This window comes from Pimephales promelas, chromosome 25 (assembly GCF_988280905.1).
Source record: "Pimephales promelas chromosome 25, fPimPro1.hap1.1, whole genome shotgun sequence".
Taxonomy (NCBI): domain Eukaryota; kingdom Metazoa; phylum Chordata; class Actinopteri; order Cypriniformes; family Leuciscidae; genus Pimephales; species Pimephales promelas.
In genome coordinates, this window is record NC_142793.1 from 24,762,482 (window position 1) to 24,786,933 (window position 24,452).

At 35.8% G+C, this 24,452-nt stretch overlaps 1 protein-coding gene across 1 annotated transcript; it reads left to right on the top strand.

The window, feature by feature from the left end:
* The first annotated feature begins 1,030 nt into the window (after positions 1–1,030).
* pparab (peroxisome proliferator-activated receptor alpha b) lies at positions 1,031–19,268 on the top strand. Its single transcript, XM_039648168.2, has 7 exons — positions 1,031–1,270; positions 3,309–3,466; positions 9,670–9,808; positions 12,541–12,740; positions 15,947–16,156; positions 16,906–17,149; positions 18,889–19,268. Exons 1-7 carry the CDS (start codon positions 1,063–1,065, stop codon positions 19,131–19,133), a joined length of 1,404 nt encoding a protein of 467 aa, XP_039504102.2. The 5' UTR covers positions 1,031–1,062; the 3' UTR covers positions 19,134–19,268.
* The last annotated feature ends 5,184 nt before the right edge of the window (positions 19,269–24,452 follow it).

Here is a 24,452-nt window from a genome sequence, read left to right on the forward strand (position 1 = left end):
AATCATTAAAACACAATTTAACACTGATTTATTAAAAGTTCAACAAAAGTTGATACTGAAAGTTCCCCATTAAATACGTTTTTTCTTACATATTGGCTTCTTTGAGGGAGTACTCTCCAGCATATGTTTACATACTATCTAATAAACTTACATTTTTATAGTTTTTAGTAACATTGTTCAGAGTATAGTTGCAATACAAAGTTTTTGTACTCAAAGTTTACTTCTGTTACACTTAAAAGTATACTTTTATAAGCTAAAAAGTGGTCCAATTTAGTCCCAATAAGTACTGAAGTTGTACGCAGGTGTACTTCTAGTCCATTGAATTTAGTATACATGCTACATAAAGTATACTTGATCAAGTTAACTTGATGAGAAGACAACATTTGAAGATCACTGGGCCTTTTTCTCTGGAGAATCAAGTTCAAACTCTGTAGTACCATGGCAATTAATTTCATGTGAAACTCTCAACACTGCTGTGCTTTTTTGAACCTGTCATTTATAAACTCATGTGATCTAGCCCTCAGATGAACTATTAACACTTGCATTGTGTCATAAGTTCAGGAAACTTGCATGACCTCAAAATAGACCTATATTAGTGGCATGCGAGTAAATGCTGAACACATTAAGGATATTTATTATGTATCTGCACAGTCTCTTTTAAAGCAGCTCCTGTGGCCTGGTTTCGCTCTCTGATTTTCTCTCGGTGTCAGGCAGACGTAACACAGACGTGAAGATAAGGCTATTTAGGGTGAACTTAACCATAATAACTGCTGATAAAAAATACTGCAGACAACATAAAGCTTTTAGTAGGGCTAATAAGCCGTCATAAACCTGTCATAAACATTAACCTGTGTTAACCCTAAAACTGTGACTGTTGTTATTGCTAAAAAAATGGTTAAAAGTCGTTTCATTTATTGAAAAAAAAAAAAAAAAAATATATATATATATATATCTCATGTGCTCCAGTTACAGTATCTATATATACAATAGATTTTCTTTTAATATGTGTGTGTCGTTCCTCCAGGCTGATGTGTGATTCCTGCTCTGGCCCTGTCCGCCAGCATGGTAGACATGGAGAAACAGTACAGCACCCCGTCGCCACTGAACGACGCAGTGCTGGACAGCCCGTTGTGCAGGGACTTCATCGGGGGAATGGGGGACCTTCAGGACATCTCTCAGTCCATGGATGAAGACGCTCTCAGCAGCTTCGAGGTGACCGAGAACCAGTCGTCGGGTCTGGGCTCCGGATCGGAGAGCTCCACTGCGTTAGGTACCCAGATGCTGACACTCAAATACACTCTGACTTTTTAAGAAAAGACACTTTTCAATGCATTTTAATTGCATGGCATTGCATAATATTACATTGCATGGAATTAAATTACATTAAAATACTTTGCATTGCATTGCATTACATTACATTACTTTGCATTGCATTGCATAATATTGCATTGCATGGAATTAAATTACATTAAAATACTTTGCATTGCATTACATTACTTTGCATGACTTTGCATTGCATTGCATTACATCACATTACATTACTTTGCATTGCATTACATTACATTGCATTACGTTGCATCACATTACATTACTTTGCATTGCATTGCATAACATTACATTGCATTACGTTGCATCACATTACATTACTTTGCATTGCATTGCATAACATTACATTGCAAGGAATTAAATTACATTAAATTGCATTGCATGACATTACATTACATTACTTTGCATTGCATTACATTACATTGCATTACGTTGCATCACATTACATTACTTTGCATTGCATTGCATAACATTACATTGCAAGGAATTAAATTACATTAAATTGCATTGCATGACATTACATTACATTACTTTGCATTGCATTACATTGCATTGAATTACATTACATTACATTTGCAGCAGATTTGCAAAGAATAAAACCAGAAACTACTCTATAAGAATGCAAATGCAGATGTTATTGCTTTACTATATTGTTAGCATTTAAATTTTGTTAGACTTATGCTTATGAGAGAAAATTAAGAGAAACAATTTGCCAATATGATAAAAACATAAGATATACTAAATAAATATAACCCATAGAAAGTGTTTTTTCCATCATGTTTATATTTTTTTTTTTATTGGCGAACAACAAAAATGCTTGTTTAATTTTTTTTTAAAGTAGGTCAAAATAGTGGACATGTGGATATTATGCATCATAATAACTTTCATATACTGTCAGGCAGGAAATGAATGTTTTTCTTCAATGCTTTCAGCGCATATTCCATTGATTTATCAGATGTTATGTATGTGCAAATTATCTAGAAGCATTTGACACGTTTGACCTTTTAGACCTTGTTGTGTTGCAGTTTTGGGTTAATCTTGTGGTTCTGGAATGTCTGACCTAGTTTTCACTTCTAGAAGCTCAATGGAATCCGTATTATTTCTGTGAACAAACTTTACATTCATAAATTTAAACCTCAAGGGCAGAAGTGATTCCTTTCAGAATCATAACCTGTGGTTTCATATAAAAGTGATATGCACCATACACCAGAACATGAGAAATGAGGAAATTACATCATGGAAATGTGTGATGATGAAGAGGTAGAAAGTCAGAGCAGTGAGTTGGATTTCACACAAGGAGGTAAACAGGTGGCTTTGGCTTCATGTTTCGTCATAACATGTTTGTCATAAAGTATTTTAGTGATTATTAGAAGACTAATAGTAATTTCACACTACTCTCTTTGGTGTTACAGTGCAAAACTTTGTATATGTGTGTGTGTGTACTTATAATGTATGTACTTACTTAATAATAATCATAAATGTTTTTTGAGCATCAAATCATCATATTAGAGTGATTTCTGAAGGGTCATGTGACACTAATGATGCTGAAAATACAGCTTTGATCACAGGAATAAATTACATTTTACTATATATTCACATAGAAAACAGTTATTTTAAATTGTAATAATATTTCACAATATTACTGATTTTCCTGATTTTTTTAATCAAATAAATGCCGCCTTGGTGAGCAGAAAATACTTATTTTATAAAGATTAAAAAATCGTAGCCCAAATTCGGTTGTGTATATGTGGACAGATATAGAGATAGATTTTTTTATTGTATTTATTTTAGTATTTCTTTGTCATTTAATTTTTTTTAATCTGTTCTATTGAGTGACATTGATTTTCAAATTCCCTTATAGATCATTTTAAGTGTGCGCATTTGTTTTTTGTCTTGTCTTGTTGAACGAGTGACTTTCTAATGGTGATTTAGATCACTTTTAAGTGTGCACATTTGTTTGGTTTGTTTGCTCACTCGTGTAGACGCCCTGACTCCTGCGTCCAGCCCGTCATCATGTGTGTACGGTGGCCCGGCGGGACCAGAAGAGTTCACCTCCACCTCTCTGAACCTGGAGTGCCGCGTGTGCTCGGACCGCGCGTCAGGATACCACTATGGAGTTCACGCGTGTGAAGGCTGCAAGGTGAGACCTGTGTTTGTGCAACCCAAAAATGAAAAATTAACCCATTATTTACTCCAGGAGGTTAATATGCGTTTTTATGAGAAAAATATCCATATTTATAACTTTATAAACTCTAATCACTTGGTTCCGGGAACAGCTGATCGCTTTTAAAATTAAAGCATTTTGAAGTATTTTAAATAGTTTTTTTTGTGTGTGTGTGTGCTGTGGTTGTCAGAAATTGGTTCTTATTATATTTTATAACTAATACTGGAGCCAGTTGTTTTCTGCAAATATGTGCTATATAAATATATATATATATATAGTTTTCTTTTAAAATATATATATATTAGGACTGTGCAAAAATTAATTGCGATTAATCGCATCCAAAATAAAAGTCTGTGTTTACATAATATATTTGTGTGTGCTGTATATAATTATTTTGTATATAAATACCTATGCATGCATGTATATATTAAAGAATTATTTGCGCTTAAATTCTATATATATATATATATATATATATATATATATATAAATACATAACCTATATTATATAAATATAAATATTTTATATATGAATAACACATTTTCTTAAATATATACATGCATGTGTGTGTATTTATATATACAAAATAATTATATACAGCACACACAAATATATTATGTAAACACAGACTTTTATTTTGGATGCGATTAATCACAATTAATTTTTGCACAGCCCTAATATATATATATATATATATACACAGTATATATTGTTTTCTTAAATGATTATTTATCAATGATGTCAAAGTAGAATGTTTTCATATATTATCACAATATTTACCTGATAACTACTATGCAGAATGCATGTTTTTGTGTTTAGTCTTTTTTTATTTTCGATATTCATTAAACTACATCAATCAAAACTGAACATGTAATGGGTAAATATACTATAAAACATGAATAGTTAGCCGATATTGTACATTTTTTAGATCTCGGCATTGGACGATTAGTTTTTCTTTTTATATATATTTATATAATATACATAATTGTTAATTATAAATATATTGGCTTTATATCAGCCACCAGCCACCCTGCTCTCTAAGATATAGGCATCGGCTTTAAAAATAACCACCATTTTGTATTTATTAATGAATTATTATTATTAAATCAATATTATTATTATTAAAAATCAGTTGACAGTGCCATCGTTAACGAATATTGATCAAACCGATAACTAATGCACTGCGTCTCTCATGACATTTCCATATAATGCTCACCTTTATGGTTCTGCATATTTTGACACCGCACTTGCATAACTTCCTTCACCTCCCCAGTGCTCCCTGATCGCACAGTAACGCTGGAAGCTATTTATGCATGTGTCACCCCACTTACAGTGGGCCTGTGAAGCTCTGGCCTTGACCCTGATGTTAAAACATGGACAACAGGTGCGTCCTCGCCCAGTCCTGTGCACGTCATGTGACCTCTTGAGCTGAGCCACAGGGGGTTAAATAAATCTTGTGTGATGTCATGATGCAATGTGTATCATTCACGCAGGCGTATACTTATACTGTGGAGTAAGACCCGTATGCACTAAGTAAAGTGCATTTCATTAGACTCACACTCTGGATCAGAGAGTACAATACAATTATACCTAATAATATATATTTACATTGAATATTAATTAAAGGTGGGAGATAAAATGATTCTTATATTTTTCTTGAAAACAAAAACTGTTTTTTTATGAATTAACGAGTTACTCCTAATTTTTTAGATAATTAACTCGTTAATTCAGAAAAACAGAGCAAAAACTTTTTTCCATGAAAAATTATTATTAACTATTTTCCATGAAAAACTTTTTTCCATGAAAAATTCTCGTAATTCTGAGATAATTAACTCGTTAATTCAGAAAAACAGAGCAAAAACTTTTTTCCATGAAAAATTATCTTGTAATTCTGAGATAATTAACTCGTTTATTTAGAAAAACAGAGCAAAAACTTTTTTCCATGAAAAATTATTAACTATTTTCCATGAAAAACTTTTTTCCATGAAAAATTCTCGTAATTCTGAGATAATTAACTCGTTAATTCAGAAAAACAGAGCAAAAACTATTTTCCATGAAAAATTATTATTAACTATTTTCCATGAAAACGTTTTTCCATGAAAAATTCTCGTAATTCTGAGATAATTAACTCGTTAATTCAGAAAAACAGAGCAAAAACTTTTTTCCATGAAAAATTATCTCAGAATTCTGAGATAATTAACTCGTTAATTCAGAAAAACAGAGCAAAAACTTTTTTCCATGAAAAATTATCTTGTAATTCTGAGATAATTAACTCGTTTATTTAGAAAAACAGAGCAAAAACTTTTTTCCATGAAAAATTATTAACTATTTTCCATGAAAAACTTTTTTCCATGAAAAATTCTCGTAATTCTGAGATAATTAACTCGTTAATTCAGAAAAACAGAGCAAAAACTATTTTCCATGAAAAATTATTATTAACTATTTTCCATGAAAACGTTTTTCCATGAAAAATTCTCGTAATTCTGAGATAATTAACTCGTTAATTCAGAAAAACAGAGCAAAAACTTTTTTCCATGAAAAATTATCTCAGAATTCTGAGATAATTAACTCGTTTATTCAGAAAAACAGAGCAAAAACTATTTTCCATTAAAAATTATCTCGTAATTCTGAGATAATTAACTCGTTTATTCAGAAAAACAGAGCAAAAACTTTTTTTCATGAAAAATTATCTCGTAATTCTGAGATAATTAACTCGTTAATTCAGAAAAACAGAGCAAAAACTATTTTCCATTAAAAATTATTATTAACTATTTTCCATGAAAAACTTTTTTCCATGAAAAATTCTCGTAATTCTAAGATAATTAACTCGTTAATTCAGAAAAACAGAGAAAAAACTTTTTTTCCATGAAAAATTATCTCGTAATTCTAAGATAATTAACTCGTTTATTTAGAAAAACAGGGTCGATTTTTTTTTTCTTCCAGTGAATGCAATACCCTAGGATTGTTCATTCTTAGTTCATGTTAACTAATGAACCTTATTGTAAAGTGTTACCTACTTATGCAACAAACATAGCTCATAACACTCATTTCATAACTCCTTCCCTGCGTCTCCTTCTGCTCCGATGCCGGTGAAGGAGCACGTTGTCTTCCAGCGGGACCGACACCTCCCGCGTTTCTGTCCTCGCCTCAACCTCTCCTCCTCTCTATCTCTCCATCTAATCCTCCTTTCGAAACAGTGTTTCTAGGGACAAAATGGCTCAATATTTGTGAAGCAACATCCATTAGTTTTTACAACCCCATCCCTTCCTGCCAACCTGCACTGTGAGGCTCTGCTCTCGCTGGCAAACCGCTGGTCGTCTTCATCGCTTTGCCGGGTTGTGCAAGCCGCTTGATTTCATGCTTTGGATGCGTGCATGACATTTGGATCTGGCTTGTTTATTATTTCCAGGGACACTGAGGAGAATAAAGAGCTGACATCACGGTTTCAAAGGGTTATATGGAGATTGCAGAAGATCAAAAATGTTCATATTATATTTATTAATCATTATTCAATTATTTTTACGATTAATCCGATAAAGATTTTAAACAATAATTTGCATATTTAGAAATATATTGATGCATTCTCCTGTGTTGCAGAGGGTTTATAAGTGATTTACGTTACAAATGCACAGATTAACGTTATAAGCAACTCAAAATGGGTTTTACACGTAACCTGCACGCATGCGAATAATCAAAGAGGCGCGCTTCACTCTGAAACCCGCGGTGCATATACTTCACCAAATCACTTTCACAAAAGCACTATGCAAAACCCTGACTTTTAAACAGTGGTGGAGGAAGTACTGAATCTCAGTACTTAAGTAAAAGTACAAATACCCAGATAAATATTTACTTTAGTAAAAGTAGAAGTAACACAATGACAATCATACTTAAGTAAAAAGTAAAAAGTACTTTATTTTAAATGTACTTTAAGTATTAAAAGTAAAAGTACTTGCATAACAATTTATTATCTTAATGTCTATTTTCTAATGATTAATAAAACATTTAATTCTAACTCATTCAACCTAATAGCCTACTCCTATAATGATGTTCAATAATGATGGAAAAAAATGTCACCATTTCTGAAACAAGCTTGCAATTAGGCAATATCATGCTTATCCTTACTATATGTTAATATGTTTGGCAGCAAACGCGATTCATTTATGGTGTAATTCTGAACCTCTTGGCTTGCCATAATCCTAACCAAACCAAACATATATTACACACGGTGTGTTTCCTATGCACGTAAAAACAAATTTTCGCGTATGAGTTGCACGATAAACACACTGCGTGTGAGACGCGTTTAGTGTGACCGGGTTGATATACTGTGTCTATGGCAACCAAACATCACTGGTGAAACAAACGTGCAACGAACGGACGGTCAGATTACGTTTTGGCGGGGGAAAAACTGATCAGAAAATGTAACGAAAATGTAACAGAAGTTGTAGAAATGTAGTGGAGTAGAAAGTATAATAATTGCTGCAAAATGTAACGAAGTAAAAGTAAAAAGTAGGCACTATTTATTGTACTTAAGTAAAGTAAAGATACGTGAAAAATGTACTTAAGTAAAGTAACGAAGTATTTGTACTTCGTTACATTCCACCACTGCTTTTAAACCCTGAGATTTAAGTATATCATCCAGCCTTATAAAATAATAAAGTTCATGTTTAATATATAAACATTTTTTTGAATGCTTTTCCAGCAAGAGTAACTGTATTTTGATGCATTCCCTTACCATGACCGTACTGTTCACCCCTAATGTTATGGATGTGATCCTCATGGGTAGGATTATCAACCTCATTCCTATTTTGAATCTCTGTCACCATGCCTGGAAGGCAGAAGCTGTGTTTCCAAGAGAGGAAACCCCGACGGATCCAAGGACAAATGAGGACAAACTCAAGCTTTGAATGTCCTGCCTGCCTATGTGGAGAAGCGCCTGGTTTAGATTGTGTACATTTCATTTTTCATTTATTCATTTACAGATCATTCAATCAAATCATCAAAACATTCGAAACATAAATAATATAGATGACCAGGTGCAGGCGGAAGCTAAAGCTTATTATGCCTGCCCTTAACATCATTTTCTGTCCTGTTTTAATTGAGAGAAATGAACTTTATTTCTAAAAACTAATGGTTATGTGTTGCCGTGTCGACCATAGATATCCATAATAAAGGCTAGATGTCTCGTCTGGCCAATGGAGGTCGACGTCCGCACTGGCGGCCATCTTGCCACAGGTTCTTGTTCACTCGTAACATTGTGTTTTAATTGCGCATGTACTTTTTAAATAATAACTTGCTCGATTTTTCTACAGATTTTCAAAAAGTTTGGTTTGTTATAAAGTCAGAGATGTAGTTATGACACTGCACACTTATGAATAATAAGTGTATCAATATATAGCCACGTTAATAACGTTTGTAAGAAACCAAACCGTTTAAGATTTCATCGAGATAAGAGTATTTGTGTTCGTGCGGATCACTCATCTTACATCAGAGCCTTGCCTGATGTAAGAAAACTTGCCTGTGCCAAGATGGCCGCCGATGGCAGCCTTTATTATGGATATCTATGGTGTCGACTGCGAAAACAGGGTTTTAGGTTCTCAAACGTCACATTATGTGCCAGAAAATGCTTAATGTCATGTGTGCGCCCAGTTTGGGTTATGATGTTATGATGGCGCTTGACAGCGTGTTAATGGAAATGACAACTTTTTTGAAAACGAGGCTATTATTGAAAACTGAGTGGCGAAATAATATTAGTTTCTATGTGAACACATCACACCAGTCCTCAGGTCTTTACACTGGCTGCCAGTTACATTTAGGATTGATTTTAAAGTATTATTACTGGTATATAAATCATTTAATGGGTTAGGACCTCAATATATTGCAGATATGCTCACTGAATATAAACCCAACAGATCACTCAGATCATTAGGATCACATCAGCTAGAAATACCAAGGGTTCACTCTAAGCATGGAGAGTCTGCTTTTAGCTATTATGCCAGCCGCATTTTTTTATTCTAAACTGTTTTAATTATTCTGATTTCTTTTGATTATTTTAATTTCTTCTATGTAAAGCACTTTGAATTGCCATTGTGTATGAAATGTGCTATATAAATAAACTTGCCTTGCCTTGCCTTGCCTATGTGTAAATGTGGCCTTAAACTCTGTTTCTCCCTCTTTGTAGGGTTTCTTCCGTCGGACCATTCGCCTCAAACTGGAGTATGACAAGTGTGAACGCCGCTGTAAGATCCAAAAGAGGAACCGAAACAAGTGCCAATACTGTCGCTTTCAGAAGTGCCTGTCTGTGGGCATGTCCCACAATGGTATGTATGACAAACTTGCATCTCAAACACATGCAAACAAAAGCTTTAATTATGTGGTAATTGTTTGTCATGGAAACCAGTGCAACACTGACCGGTTTAAATGATCTTCCTCAAGGTTAACGTGACCGTTCTGGATAATCTTTGACTAAATGAGCAAGTCTTTGTCCTTGAGATATCAGTGCATTGCATTGTTTTCAGTGTAGAGTCAGAGGATATCTTCCACGAGGCCCGCTGTGCTCAACCGCTCATCTTGCACGGACTTTATGACCAGCAACGGCATGTGCTGAAATCATGCTATGGTCGAAGTCCGTAACCCGAACCGTGTACACTTGAAAACACACAGAGAGGCGTGATCACTATAACCCCATTCCTCACAGCAATGTAGGTTAGCTGCTAAAATTAGGTTGGAATGAAAAAATGATTTTATGTTTTTTGCTCCTTTTGATAGAAAATTGTTGGAATAGAAACTGAAGAAACGGATTTAAGTTGTCCCATTATTTTCCTTATTAAAGGAGTAGTTCACTTTAAAAAAAAAAACCATGTCATCCAAGATGTCCTTGTCTTTCTTTCTTCAGTCGAAAAGAAATTAAGGTTTTTGATGAAAACTTTCCAGGATTTTCTCCATACAATGGACTTCAATGGGAACCAAACGGTTCAAGGTCAAAAAGACAAAGGGCTTTAAACGACACCAGACGATGAATAAGGGTCTTATCAAGCGAAACGATCGCTCATTTAATAAATAAATAACAAAGTTTAAGTTTTATAAGCTCAAATGCTCACCTTGCTCTGTTCTGTGATGCACGTTTGTGACTCTCCTGTTTGAACTCATTCATCAAAATGAACGAATCTTTTCCAGAGTCAACTCCGTTGAATGAACCAAATGACACGAAAAAAGATTCGTTCATTTTGATGAGCTTATAAAACTAAAATTTTTTTTTTTTTTTTAATGAGCGATCGTTTCGCTTGATAAGACTGAATATCGGATTGTTTAATTTCTTTTCGACTGAAGAAAGAAAGACATGGACATCTTGGATGACATGGGGGCGAGTAAATTATCAGCAGAAGTTTTTTTAAAAGTGAGCTACTCCTTTAAAGTGGTTTATCTTTCACGTCGTAAGCTGATATAAACATGTGTCGTTGGACGGGTACTTCAGAATAGGCGTCTGCTTCAGACCGGCTCATCCCAGTGAAAGTTAAAACCAGGAGCATTCCTCGCCACTGCTTTCATCCTGTTATCTCCAAACGCTAGAGGATTACACCTAACCAGCATATAGTAGCATATAAATCCCCCTGTGGTGTGAATCCAGCTTTTAATGTTGTTTAAATGTCTATATGGTGTTTTTAATACGCTTTAAGACAAACCATGTGTAAATTCATAAGTCGACATGATATAAAAACCCCGAAAAGGTTTTCAAAAAAGCCATAATCATCAAAATTATAACAAATAAAGGCCTGAAATATCTCACTTGCATGTAATGAGTCTATATAATATATTAGTTTCACCTTTTAAGTTCAATTACTGAAAAAAATGAACTTTTGCAACATATTCTGATTTAGTTCAACATTGCCGTAGCATTGCATATAGTTCATAGTATGCAAATGTTCGGTGAATGTTTTTCGAACGTGTGTGTGTGTGTTTCAAGCACTGGAGGTTTACAGGCCGGGACTTTAAGCTCATTAGCTGTTGGGGATTGTGCCGTCTGTGTTAGGATTGCATTTCAGGCTCTAAAGATGTGAGTGCACTAGTTAGAAACCACCTCACAACTATCCAAAACACACTAGTTTCTGAAACACTGCTCTGCATGTCGAATTACACCATCAAACTCCAGTTGAACTCGGGCCAGATTGAAATTCGTGTTACTCAATTCCTCTGGGCGAGTTTCTAAGGCACCAGACATCCTGATTTGACAAAATTTGTACACAGTGGCCTTGGATTTCAGCAAATATTAATCATCCGTGATCAGCGGCGCATGTGGTTGTTTTGCAAGAGAATCCGCAGAGTAAAGAGTTTGCCTTCATCTGAACTTAATCAGGTTGTGAAAAGATGCTGTACAAGTGACACAATTATTTGGCTTGACAAGTTTAGAATTAATAGGGATATTGTATAACAAAAGCTTGCTGAGCGTTGTGCCACTCAGCATTAGATATAGCAGTCAGGGAAAGGGTATTTCTAGGTGATTTGCGCTCTTGGAAGGTAAGGAGTTAGTTCACCCAAAATTAAAATTATCTCACTAATGACTCGCCTTCATGTCGTCCCAAGCCCGTCAGACCTCTGTTCATCTTCTGAACACAGTTTAAGATATTTTCGATTTGGTCCGAGAGCTTTCTGTCCCTCCATTGAACATGTATGTACGGTATACTGTCCTTGTCCAGAAAGGAAATAAAGACGTCATCAAAGTAGTCATGTGACATCAGTGTTTTGAAGCATCGAAAATACATTTTGGTCCAAAAAATAACAAACGACTTTATTCAGCATTGTATTGTCTTCTGGTTCTGTTCTGAAGATGAACGGAGGTCTTACGGGCTTGGGACGACGTGAGGGCGAGTCAATATTTCATTTTTGGGTGAACTATCCCTTTAAGAATGATCACGTCATATTATATCCACATATTACTGCTGAGTCTTCAGATATGCAGAAACATGTCAGATGTCAGAGCTTCCTGCAGGGGGAGCATCAGTACTTACATGGGATGTTGGTTTGTGTGTTAGTTACCTTATAATCCCTCCAACAGCGATCCGCTTTGGGCGAATGCCACAGTCGGAGAAGCTAAGGTTGAAGGCGGAGATTCTGACGGGAGAACGAGAGGTCGAGGACCCGCAGCAAGCCGATCAAAAAACCCTGGCCAAGCAGATCTACGAGGCCTACATGAAGAACTTCAACATGAACAAATGCAAAGCACGGACCATCTTGACGGGCAAGACGAGCACGCCGGTAAGAGAATTCTGCCATGTGTAAGTCATCCAAGCAACAGGGACGTGCACAGATCATTTGAAGGGCAGTTTCACAAAAAAGGCAACACCCTAACAACCCAGAACACTTTAGCAACGCCTTAGCAACAGCATAGCAAAGTCCTAGCAGCCACTCAGACTACGTTAGCAACACCCTATTAATCATTCTGAACACCTTAGTAAGACTCTTACAACCCAGAACTCCCTAGATACTACCTAGGAACCATCCAGAACACTCTAGCAACGCCCTAGCAACAGCATAGCAAAGTCCTAGCAGCCACTCAGACCACGTTAGCAACACCCTATTAACCATTCTGAACACCTTAGTAAGACTCTTACAACCCAGAACTCCCTACATACTACCTAGGAACCATCCAGAACACTCTAGCAACGCCCTAGCAACAGCATAGCAAAGTCCTAGCAGCCACTCAGACCACGTTAGCAACACCCTATTAACCATTCTGAACACCTTAGTAAGACTCTTACAACCCAGAACTCCCTAGATACTACCTAGGAACCATCCAGAACACTCTAGCAACGCCCTAGCAACAGCATAGCAAAGTCCTAGCAGCCACTCAGACCACGTTAGCAACACCCTATTAATCATTCTGAACACCTTAGTAAGACTCTTACAACCCAGAACTCCCTAGATACTACCTAGGAACCATCCGGAACACTCTAGCAACGCCCTAGCAACAGCATAGCAATGTCTTTGCAGCCACTCATACAACCTTAACAATGGCTTAGCAACCATTAGGAACTCCTTACCAACGTCCTAACAAATCAGAACACCCTAGGTACTGCCTTGCAACCATCCAGAACACTTAAACAATGCCCTAGCAACAACATAGCATTGTCCTAGCAGCCACTCAGACCACCTTAGCAACACCCTATCACTATTCAGAACACCTTAGTAACACCATAACAACCCATAACACCCTTGATACTACCTAGCAACTATCCAGAACACTCCAGTGCCCTAGCAACAGCATAGCAATGTCTTACCAGTCACTCAGACCACCATAGCAACCCCTCAAAACACCTTAGCAATGGTCTAGCAACCACTCAGTGCCCTAGCAATAACATAGTAATGGTTTAGGCCCAAGTAACCACCCAGAACACCTTAGCAATGCCCTAGGAACACCCCTGAACACCTTTACATCCACATATCCTAGCCACCCAGAACTCCGTAGCAATGGCCTAGCAACCACCTAATGCCATAGCAACAACATAGCAATGACAGAGCAACCATTCACAACATCTTTGCAATCACATTGAAATGGTCTAGTAACCACCCAAAACACCTTAACAATGGCCTAGCAACAACCTACTGTATACCACCGTATCAATGCCCTAGGAACAACACAGAACACCTTAGCAATGGCCTAGTAACACCCAGAACACCTTCGCAATGGCCTAAAAACAACCCAGCACACCTTTGAGACCACATAACAACGACCTAGCAACCATTCAGATCACCTTAGCAACACCCTAGCAACCACTTAGAACACCGTAGCACTCAGTCTATGTTAAATGTTAACATTTTAAAACTATTTTAAGGCAGAATGTCATGCCGAGATCAAATGATTTTTCAGTTTTGAGCTATTGCGCAGTGGTCAGTGCATGTGCTTTCACAGTATCCTGTCGCTCTACCTTCTTAAAAAGCACAAAGCCCATCAATAAAACCAATCTCTTATTGAATGTGACACGAGGTCATGGGGCAGGGGTTTATAGGTGCACAGAATCCCGACTGGGTGTGAATGTGTGTCTGTGTAAAGGATGGGTTCCACCTCAGACGTGTTTCCCATCATGCATCTGTAACACTAGCTCGATTGTTGGTTCTGAGCTCTGCAGGACACGGGCCAGCTGTTGGGAGTGAGAGCAGCTGAATTAAGACGAGTCTTTCATCTCGCACAGTACGCTTGTTCTCTCACGAGCCTCTCGGGGTGTCATGTCGACCTCTCTAATGGAGGCGGGAGCGGCTTGAGTTTTAGGCCCGTTTGGGACAAATGCCTTCATCTGAACTTAATCAGGCTGTGAAAAGAAGATGCTGCTGTACATCTGATATCGTATTGTCCTCGTGAAACGCAATTACATATTGATACAATTAATTGGCTTGACAGTTTAGGAAGTATTAAAACAGGAAGCTGAGTCTGTTACATGTACACATTATAATAATATCAATCAATATTTTATGTTTTTTATGTTATTTTATTACTTATTTTTATTTGTTTGTTTATTTGTGTTTTTTAAACTACTGAAGTGAAGTTGTGTATGTATATATATATATATATATATATATATATATAATTTAATAAAAAAATTTATCAGTGCTGTAAAATCGATTAAACGTGATTAATTGAATCTAAACATATATATATATATATAGTATTTGTGCATATAATATAACTTTTTATTAGCGATGTCAAATTGATTAATCGTGATTTATCGCATTTAAGCAAAAAAAGCATATTGTATAAATATTTGTAAATATGTATACAATATATAAACAGGTGAAACTCGAAAAATTTGAATATCATGCAAAAGTTAATTTATTTCAGTAATTCAACCTAAAAGGTGAAACTAATATATTATATAGACTCATTACATGCAAAGTGAGATATTTCAAGCCTTTATTTGTTATAATTTTGATGATTATGGCTTACAGATATGAAAACCCCAAATTCAAAATTATAATATTAGAAAAGGTTTTCATATCTGTAAGCCATAATCAACAAAATTATAACAAATAAAGGCTTAAAATATCTCACTTTGCATGTAATGAGTCTATATAATATATTAGTTTCACCTTTTAAGTTCAATTACTGAAATAAATGAACTTTTGCACGACATTAAAATTTTTCGAGTTTCACCTATATATATGTATTTATTCACACATGTATATTTACAAAATGTTTATGTTAGTCTCGATTAACCAGTTTGGCAGCACTAATTTTTATTCTATTCTATTTATTACTATTATCTATTTTTTAACACAATATTGGGGCAGGACATATCTATATTTTTATATTTAATTTCATTATTCATTTGATTGAATTACATTTTCCAGTGCCCACCTGCCACCTTTACTCTAGATATGGTCATCTCGCATATTGTGACTGTATAGTTTATTCTCACTCTTACAGTTTATTCTTAATCTTTATGCTTCCTTCTCATTGTTTTGTAAAGCCTTTTGTGATCCACGACATGGAGACGCTGCAGTTGGCCGAGCAGACGTTCGTGGCGAAGATGGTGGGCTCTTCTGGAGGGCTGCTGAATAAGGACGCCGAGGTCCGGATATTTCACTGCTGCCAGTGCACCTCGGTGGAGACGGTGACTGAGCTGACGGAGTTCGCCAAATCCGTGCCAGGCTTCTCAGACCTGGACCTCAATGACCAGGTTAGTGCAGACTCTTTAAGCTTCATGAAAATTATTAGTCACCCAGATCTTTATATATAAACATTGCACTCGGCGCAAATGACTTTGTACACTGACTTATAACAAGAAAACATATTAACACATGAGGGAAATCAGTGTGGTGTCCATGAAGATGTAAACAAATGAAGGCCTAAATCTAGCCTACACATTTACCCAAATTTTTCAGGCTAATGACGGATCAGATCTGTTTGCAACATGCGCACCTGCCCTTAAAGGGTTTGTTGGATGACGCTCTGATTGGTTTATTTCACGTTATGGCCAAACCACACCTATGAATAATGAAGCTACTTCAGACCAACCCCTTTTAAACTTGCGTCGGGCACAAGAGGCATTTATCCTGCCGGTTAAATAGCAACAGCGCTTTGATACTTGCGTTTCAGATCTTTAAAATAAATCCCTTCCTCTTTCATCCTCATCCTTTTCACCGAAAATGTGTTTTAAGCTATTTCTTCAATGGAAATGAACAAGTGCATTATTTGTTGCGTAGTGACGTGTGTGTTCAGGTAAGCGAGGAGAATCTGCGCAGATTTGTCTTACACATGAACTTCCCCAGCAAAGCCAGAAAACATTATAAGTAACACGCCAGATTGGACAGTGTTTCCCACCACTGATGATTTTAGCGGGTTGGCGGGTGTTCATTTCAAACCCAAATCTTTATACATGAACATTGTATAAGCACTTTGAATTGAATGCAGTCTGTTCTGCGACAGGTGACATTATTAAAGTACGGTGTCCATGAGGCGCTGTTTGCCATGTTGGCGTCATGCATGAATAAAGACGGTTTGCTGGTGGCGTACGGGAGCGGGTTCATCACCAGAGAGTTTCTGAAGAGCTTACGGCGACCGTTCAGCGAGATGATGGAGCCCAAGTTTCAGTTCGCCATGAAGTTCAACGCCCTCGAGCTGGACGACAGTGACCTCGCGCTGTTCGTTGCTGCCATCATCTGCTGTGGAGGTGTGTAGAGTCTTTTCATGTTTTATCGAAACAAAATGTCGATATATTAGATTATATTTTTATTATATATTTAAATATTTTTATTTCAATAATTGTTTTTTTTCATTGTTCTTTAATCACTGTTGAACTTTACTGTCTAAAAATGACTCTTTTTGCTATAATACTTAAAAAATATATTATGTGTATGTGACATTTTTGGCAACACAAGCTGGATTTTATGCATTTATAATTACTTTCATGTAGAAAATCTTTAATGGTAATAAACAATAGAGGTGGGAGAAATAATCGATTCAGAATCGCTTAAGAGATTCGAATTTTAAAAGTTTATATATTTTCTTAAGTTTTCAAGAATCGAGAATCGTTACTGAGAGATTCAAATTTTTAAAAAAAAATAAAATTTTCTGAGGTTTTCAAGAATCGATTCTGAATCACTAAAGAGAGAATTGAATAAAAAAAAATATATATATATATATTTGCTGCAGTTTTCAAGTATCGATTCATAATAGCTAAAGAGAGAATTGAATTAAAGTTATATTTACTAGAAAAAAATTCAAATTTTGAGAAAAAAGTCAAAATACAATCTTGAAAATAAACTCATTAAATATCGAGAATATAGTTGTTGTGTTTCGAGAAAAAAGTCGAAATACAATCTTGAGAATAAACTCATTAAATATCGAGAATAAAGTTGTGTTTTGAGAAAAAACTCGTTAAATTTCAAGAAAAAAGTCTAAATACAATCTTGAGAATAAACTCGTTAAATATCGAGAATAAAGTTGTTGTGTTTCGATAAAAAAACTCGTTAAATTTCGAGAAAAAAAGTCGAAATACAATCTTGAGAGTAAACTCATTAAATATCGAGAATAAAGTTGTTGTGTTTCGATAAAAAAACTCGTTAAATTTCGAGAAAAAAAGTCGAAATACAATCTTGAGAGTAAACTCATTAAATATCGAGAATAAAGTTGTTGTGTTTCGATAAAAAAACTCGTTAAATTTCGAGAAAAAAGTCGAAATACAATCTTGAGAATAAACTCATTAAAATATCGAGAATAAAGTTGTGTTTCGAGAAAAAACTCATTAAATTTCGAGGAAAAAAGTTGAAATACAATCTTGAGAATAAACTCATTAATTATCGAGAATAAAGTTGTTGTGTTTCGAGAAAAAACTCGTTAAATTTCGAGAAAAAAGTCGAAATACAATCTTGAGAATAAACTCATTAATTATCGAGAATAAAGTTGTGTTTCGAGAAAAAACGTGTTAAATTTCGAGAAAAAAGTCGAAATACAATCTTGAGAATAAACTCATTAAATATCGAGAATAAAGTCGTGTTTCGAGAAAAAAGTCGAAATACAATCTTGAGAATAAACTCATTAAATATCGAGAATAAAGTCGAATTTCGAGAAAAAAGTCTAAATAAAATCTTGAGAATAAACTCATTAAATATCGAGAATAAAGTCGTTGTGTTTCGAGAAAAAACTCGTTAAATTTCGAGAAAAAAAGTCGAAATACAATCTTGAGAGTAAACTCATTAAATATCGAGAATAAAGTTGTTGTGTTTCGAGAAAAAACTCGTTAAATTTCGAGAAAAACGTCGAAATACAATCTTGAGAATAAACTTATTGAAAGAATTTATTCAGAATCGCTTTTTTAATTTATTTTTTTTATATATATTTGCTGGAAGCTTTTTTAACAATGGCTGAAGAAAAGTGATTTCTTTGAGACTAATTTTTCTTGTGTTTCAGATCGGCCGGGCCTGGTGAACGTCCCGCATATCGAGCGAATGCAGGAGACCATCGTTAACGTGCTTCATCTGCATCTGAGGAGCAACCACCCCGATCACGGCTTCCTCTTCCCCAAACTCCTCCAGAAACTCGTGGACCTTCGGCAGCTGGTGACGGAGCATGCTCAGTTAGTGCAGGAGATCAAGAAGACGGAGGACACGTCACTGCATCCCTTACTGCAGGAGATCTACAGAGACATGTACTGAGGCCTTCAAAACACAGCTACCACTATTTCCAGGATATCTGGAGGAAAACGCCTGCGTGGAGAGGGACATCAGTTCTCATCATTATCGTTGAGATAAACGATGGTTTCTGCGGTTGTTGCAATGCCAACTAAAATGCATCCTGTGGTTTTAGGAATTTTTTTGGGGGGGGGGAATTTTATAAAGAGCTTACTGGCCAGAAACTGTGAATATAAACCGTAAAATCCAACTTATTCATACAGCAATACCCTTTTTTATACTGACTTTTTTAACTCACATCACCCAAGTGACTTCCAACTACCGTAACTAGTGAAAATGTAACGTTTTAGGGACTTCGCTTCATGATTAACGCTATGAACACTTTTTTTTATAACATCAAGCACTGAGCAAATGAAAATGCGTCTTGGATTTCTTACATCTTGAACAGTTTCCAGCCTGTATTTTACCATTTGCTGCGGTTAAAACTTGACATTTGTAGATGATCATGAAAAAAGTTATTTATTGCTTTATCGGTTCACGACTGGTTGCAACCCGATATTACGTTTCAGTTTGACCAGTGAAGACACTTAGCCATCTCCAAGCACCCGTCAGGTTTAGATGATCGATACCTCACGACCGAGAGCTGTTTTACTGTAATCCAGTGTTTCAAGGGCTTGAACACATGACATTACACATTATAGCATTCATACACTACCAGTCAAACGTTTTTGATTTTTGTTTGAAGTCTCTTCTGCTCACCAAGGCTGCATTTATTTGATTAAAAATGCAAAAAAAAAAATCAGTAATATTGTGAAATATTATTACAATTTTAAATAAGTGTTTTCTATGTGAATATATATTAAATTATCATTTATTCCTGTGATCAAAGCTGTATTTTCAGCATCATTACTCCAGATCCTTCAGAAATCACTCTAATATGATGATCTGATGCTCAAGAAACATTTATTATTATCAATGTTATTTACATTTTTATTTCAGGATTTTTTGATGAATGGAAACCTCATTCTGTTCATCTTGTACTTAAAAACACTAGTTTTCACAAGTTTGGGGTCAGTAATAATTTTTATTTTATTTTCGGGGGGAAATAAAATAAAATAAAAAAAATGATCAAAAGTTAAATTAAAGACATGTATAATGTTACAAAAGATTATATTTCAATTAAATGCTGTTCTTTTGAACTTTCAAAGAATCAAAAAAAAATGTTTCTTGAGCATCAGATCATCATATTAGAGTGATTTCTGAAGGGTCATGTGACACTGAAGACTGGAGTAATGATGCTGAAAATACAGCTTTAATCACAGATATAAATGACACTTTACTATATATTCACATAGAAAACACTTATTTTAAATTGTAATAATATTTCACAATATTACTGATTTTCCTTTTTTTTAATCAAATAAATGCAGCCTTGGTTCTTTTAAAAACATTAAAAATCTTACCGATCAAAAATGTTCGACTGTTAGTGTACTTCAAGCATAAGCAGCAATACGAGTTTCGGCACTAAATGTGTTTTTTTTTTTTTCCTGCAAAACAATTCAATGCGATGTTGGCTTGTACTGAACTATTCCTTGAACATGGGCGTCTGTCAGACTTGATGCATTCAAGCAGTTAAATACTATTCGGCATGTGAATGTGACATCCCTACTCAGGTAAATTAGATGTAATGACTATAAAGTTTGTGAACGGGCCCATATCTGATAACGTTTGATAATACATGTCCGTTAATAAAGTAAACACTCAATGCAGTAGGCCAGAAATGCCTTTATTTTCTGTAGAGACACACATTCGTCTTCTGTCCCTCCAGCAGTCCGTCGCTCCTTTCGTCCAGAGAACCGCAGTGCCTCGTCTCAACTTTTCACTTCTAATATATCCGTGTAATTTTATCTAGGTAAAAAAGTTGTTGCACGAGGGTCCGTTCACACAGAAGGTGGTTTTGCATTCCACTGTGCTGCTTTTCCGTCGCTTGTGCATGTAAACATGCGCTAGACGGACGTGTTTGAATCAATGCTCCTGGTGTTAAAGGAGTAGTTCACTTTTAAAAAACTTTTGCTGATAATGTACTCGCCCCCATGTCATCCAAGATGTCCATGTCTTTCTTTCTTCAGTCGTAAAGAAATGAAGGTTTTTGATGAAAACATTCCAGGATTTTCTCCATATAATGGACTTCAATGGGGTCCAAACGGTTCAACGGTTTCAGTGCAAACCGTTCAAAGGACTTTAAACGATTCCAGACGATGAATAAGGGTCTTATCAAGCGAAACGATCGCTCATTTAATAAATAAATAACAAAGTTTAAGTTTTATAAGCACAAACGCTCGCCTTGCTCTGTTCTGTGACGCGCGTTCGTGACTCCCCTGTTCGAACTCGTTCATCAAAATGAATGAATCTTTTTTTCAAATCATTTTGTTAATTTCGTTCGTTGAATGAACCAAATGGCTCAAAAAAAGATTTGTTCATTTTGATGAACGAGTGAAATGTAATGTTTTCATCAAAAACCTTAATTTCTTTTCGACTGAAGAAAGAAAGACATGGACATCTTGGATGACACGGGGGTGAGTCAATTATCAGAAAAAGTTTTTTTAAAGTGAACTACTCCTTTAAGATGTGTTTCGGTTGATGGGAGCACAAGTAAATGACACTAAATACAGGAGTAAACGAGATCTGAAAGGTTTTGAGCTTGTCTGCTGACACTTCACACTAGTTGAAAACACATTTAACCGGATTTCTTTCGTAGTGTAAACACTCATGTGATCGAATATGTTCAAACAGAAACAGAAGAACGTCTTTTTTCTGTCCAGTCAAATAATCCGAATCTGAAGCTCCGCCCCCTACATTACAAATAGACGCTGAAGCTTCGGCTAAAATCAGTCACTTTTTCACACATTTACTATTTTCTACATGGTGAATGTCACATAGTGCACTACATAGGGGATAGGGAGCGATTCAGACAGTGTATATATGCTTTCCGTTTGAGCGAATGAAGTTTGGTTTCATGTTGCGCAGCACGATGCGACAGCACAGAGCGGATCATATAATCGAGTCGCCGTAGAACAGAAAACGTGTCGGACGCATTGCATTCGGCGCAGTATTTATTTTAAAACGATAATTAAGGGGGAGAAACGGAAACTGCGGCTTTACTGAGTTCAACAGCTCTGTGATATAAACGAAACGAGAAAAAGGGGAGGAGCCGTTGGATATGCCCCGCCCTATCTTCCAGTTTCAGTGGAAATAGCTTCAGCGCCTTGAATAATGCCATGCGTTTCACTTGCGCTGCACTTCAGTGGACCTTTCGTAGCAACTGAGCTTGATTTGATATGCAAACCTGGCAACCGTGGTTCACGCAGTCGACGACGATTAAACTGCTGGAGGTCTTTTGGTTGCTAATCGTTCCACCGCGTGTCGCTTCTCATCTGCATAAAGTTGAACACTGCTTAAAAAACATTTGTCAGTGAAATTAGTCGTACTGTTGCTCGAACCGTCGTCAGTCTGAACGATGCCAGCTGGGATGTGCTTAAACTGTAACGCTATGTTTGTAACTGGAAACGCTGAAGCTTTAGCCTGTAAATAGCGGTGGGATCCCCGCGACACTGACGGCCCGCCGCGGGACTGTCTCGACTTTTGATAAATGCTTTTTAACGGCTCGGATGTTTTACATGCGTCTAGGTATTATGCACTACCTAGATTATTGTTGATTGACATTTAGTCTTTTTATACTAAAGCAAAGGTATCTTTATTAATATATATATCAGATGTTGTGAAATGAACTAGTTTTATGTAGTGCAATGCAAATATGGGGTAAGATTTGTCATCGAACGACACTTGCATGGGAATTCATGTCGTAATTTCCACATTCCTTTTTAATTCCCGCAGCGTGAGGACCTGCACACTTTGACCCCCCACATGGAATAATAAACATTATGAATGATGAATCATCAATTTTGGTTATATCCCAACTGCTACCTCTAGTATGGCTTAGGGTTATGTCATAATTTGACTTAGTGTGTCATAATTATGTCGTATGTCATGTGCTCATTTGTCTCAGCCCAGCAAGCAGCCAATTAGTAGACATAACAATGTCATAGCCACACCCTAGCAACCAGTTACAACACCCTAACAACCACATCCATTGAAAAAAACTCAACTCTTTCGACTCAGACTGGCAGGTAGTCTTTAAATGTCTGGAAACGATCTAGCCATGCCCTAGCAACCATTTAGATGGCAGCATGTGGAAGCCATATCTCAGCACCAGAGTGACATCGAGACACAGCGGTTTGGCTTTTTTGAGTTGGTCAAACATCTAGTCTATTAGTATCACCATTGTAACTGTCTGGCCAAAGCCTAGCAACCATGTTGAAGACCTTAGCAACCATATGGCAGCATGAATAAGCCATATTTCAGCATCAGGAAATCGAAGATATATGAGGTTTGACTCTATTGATTCAGGCAGTCATTATTACATACCAAGTTTAAAAAGTATAAATTATGACATTCAAAGGCCAAGTCAAAGACATGAGACAAAATTATGACAGTCATAAATATGATGCACTCAGTCAAATTCACATAAAGTCATAGTTATTACATAAAAAAGTAGAAATTATGACATTCAAACTAATGCATGACAGTCAAATTATGACAAAAAGTCATAATTATGAAAGCCTGAAAACTGACAGTTCATTTATTACATTCAAAGTCGTAATTATGACATTTAAATTTGAAATTGACATTCAAGATCAATTATGACATAAGTTGAAATTATGACAAATTCATTATTTGTTGATTGTCGCTTTTTTATTTTTTCATAATTATGAATTATGTTAAAATTAGAACTTGCTGTTTAATTTTTTTGACAGAATGTCAATTTGTATTTCATTATTTTGACTTTTAATCTCTTTTAATCATAATTATAACTTATTGTGTCATAATTGGGAATTTTTATGTCATAAAGCATTATTTTTTTCTTTTCATAGCAGAAATGGGCTTGCATACATATGACATAAGAGAGGATTTTTGCCATAAAGCAGGATATTGGAAAGGTCTGATGAAGATGATTTAGCTGTCGGGGTGTTTGCGCTCCTCTCCAGATGTACTGTACTGTGATCCCTGAGATCTCAGGTAAAGAATAGAGGTACTGATGATGATATAGATCATCAACTATAACAGCCTGTGACACAAATCCAGGCAGATTCTCTTTCGTAAGACGCACTCCCTGCCGTCACACTGTCAGACATTTAAGAAAATGAGTCATTAATGCAGTAAAACATATATGAATTGATATGTAAATGTGATGTTTAAATCCCGACGGAATGAGCTGAATTCCTC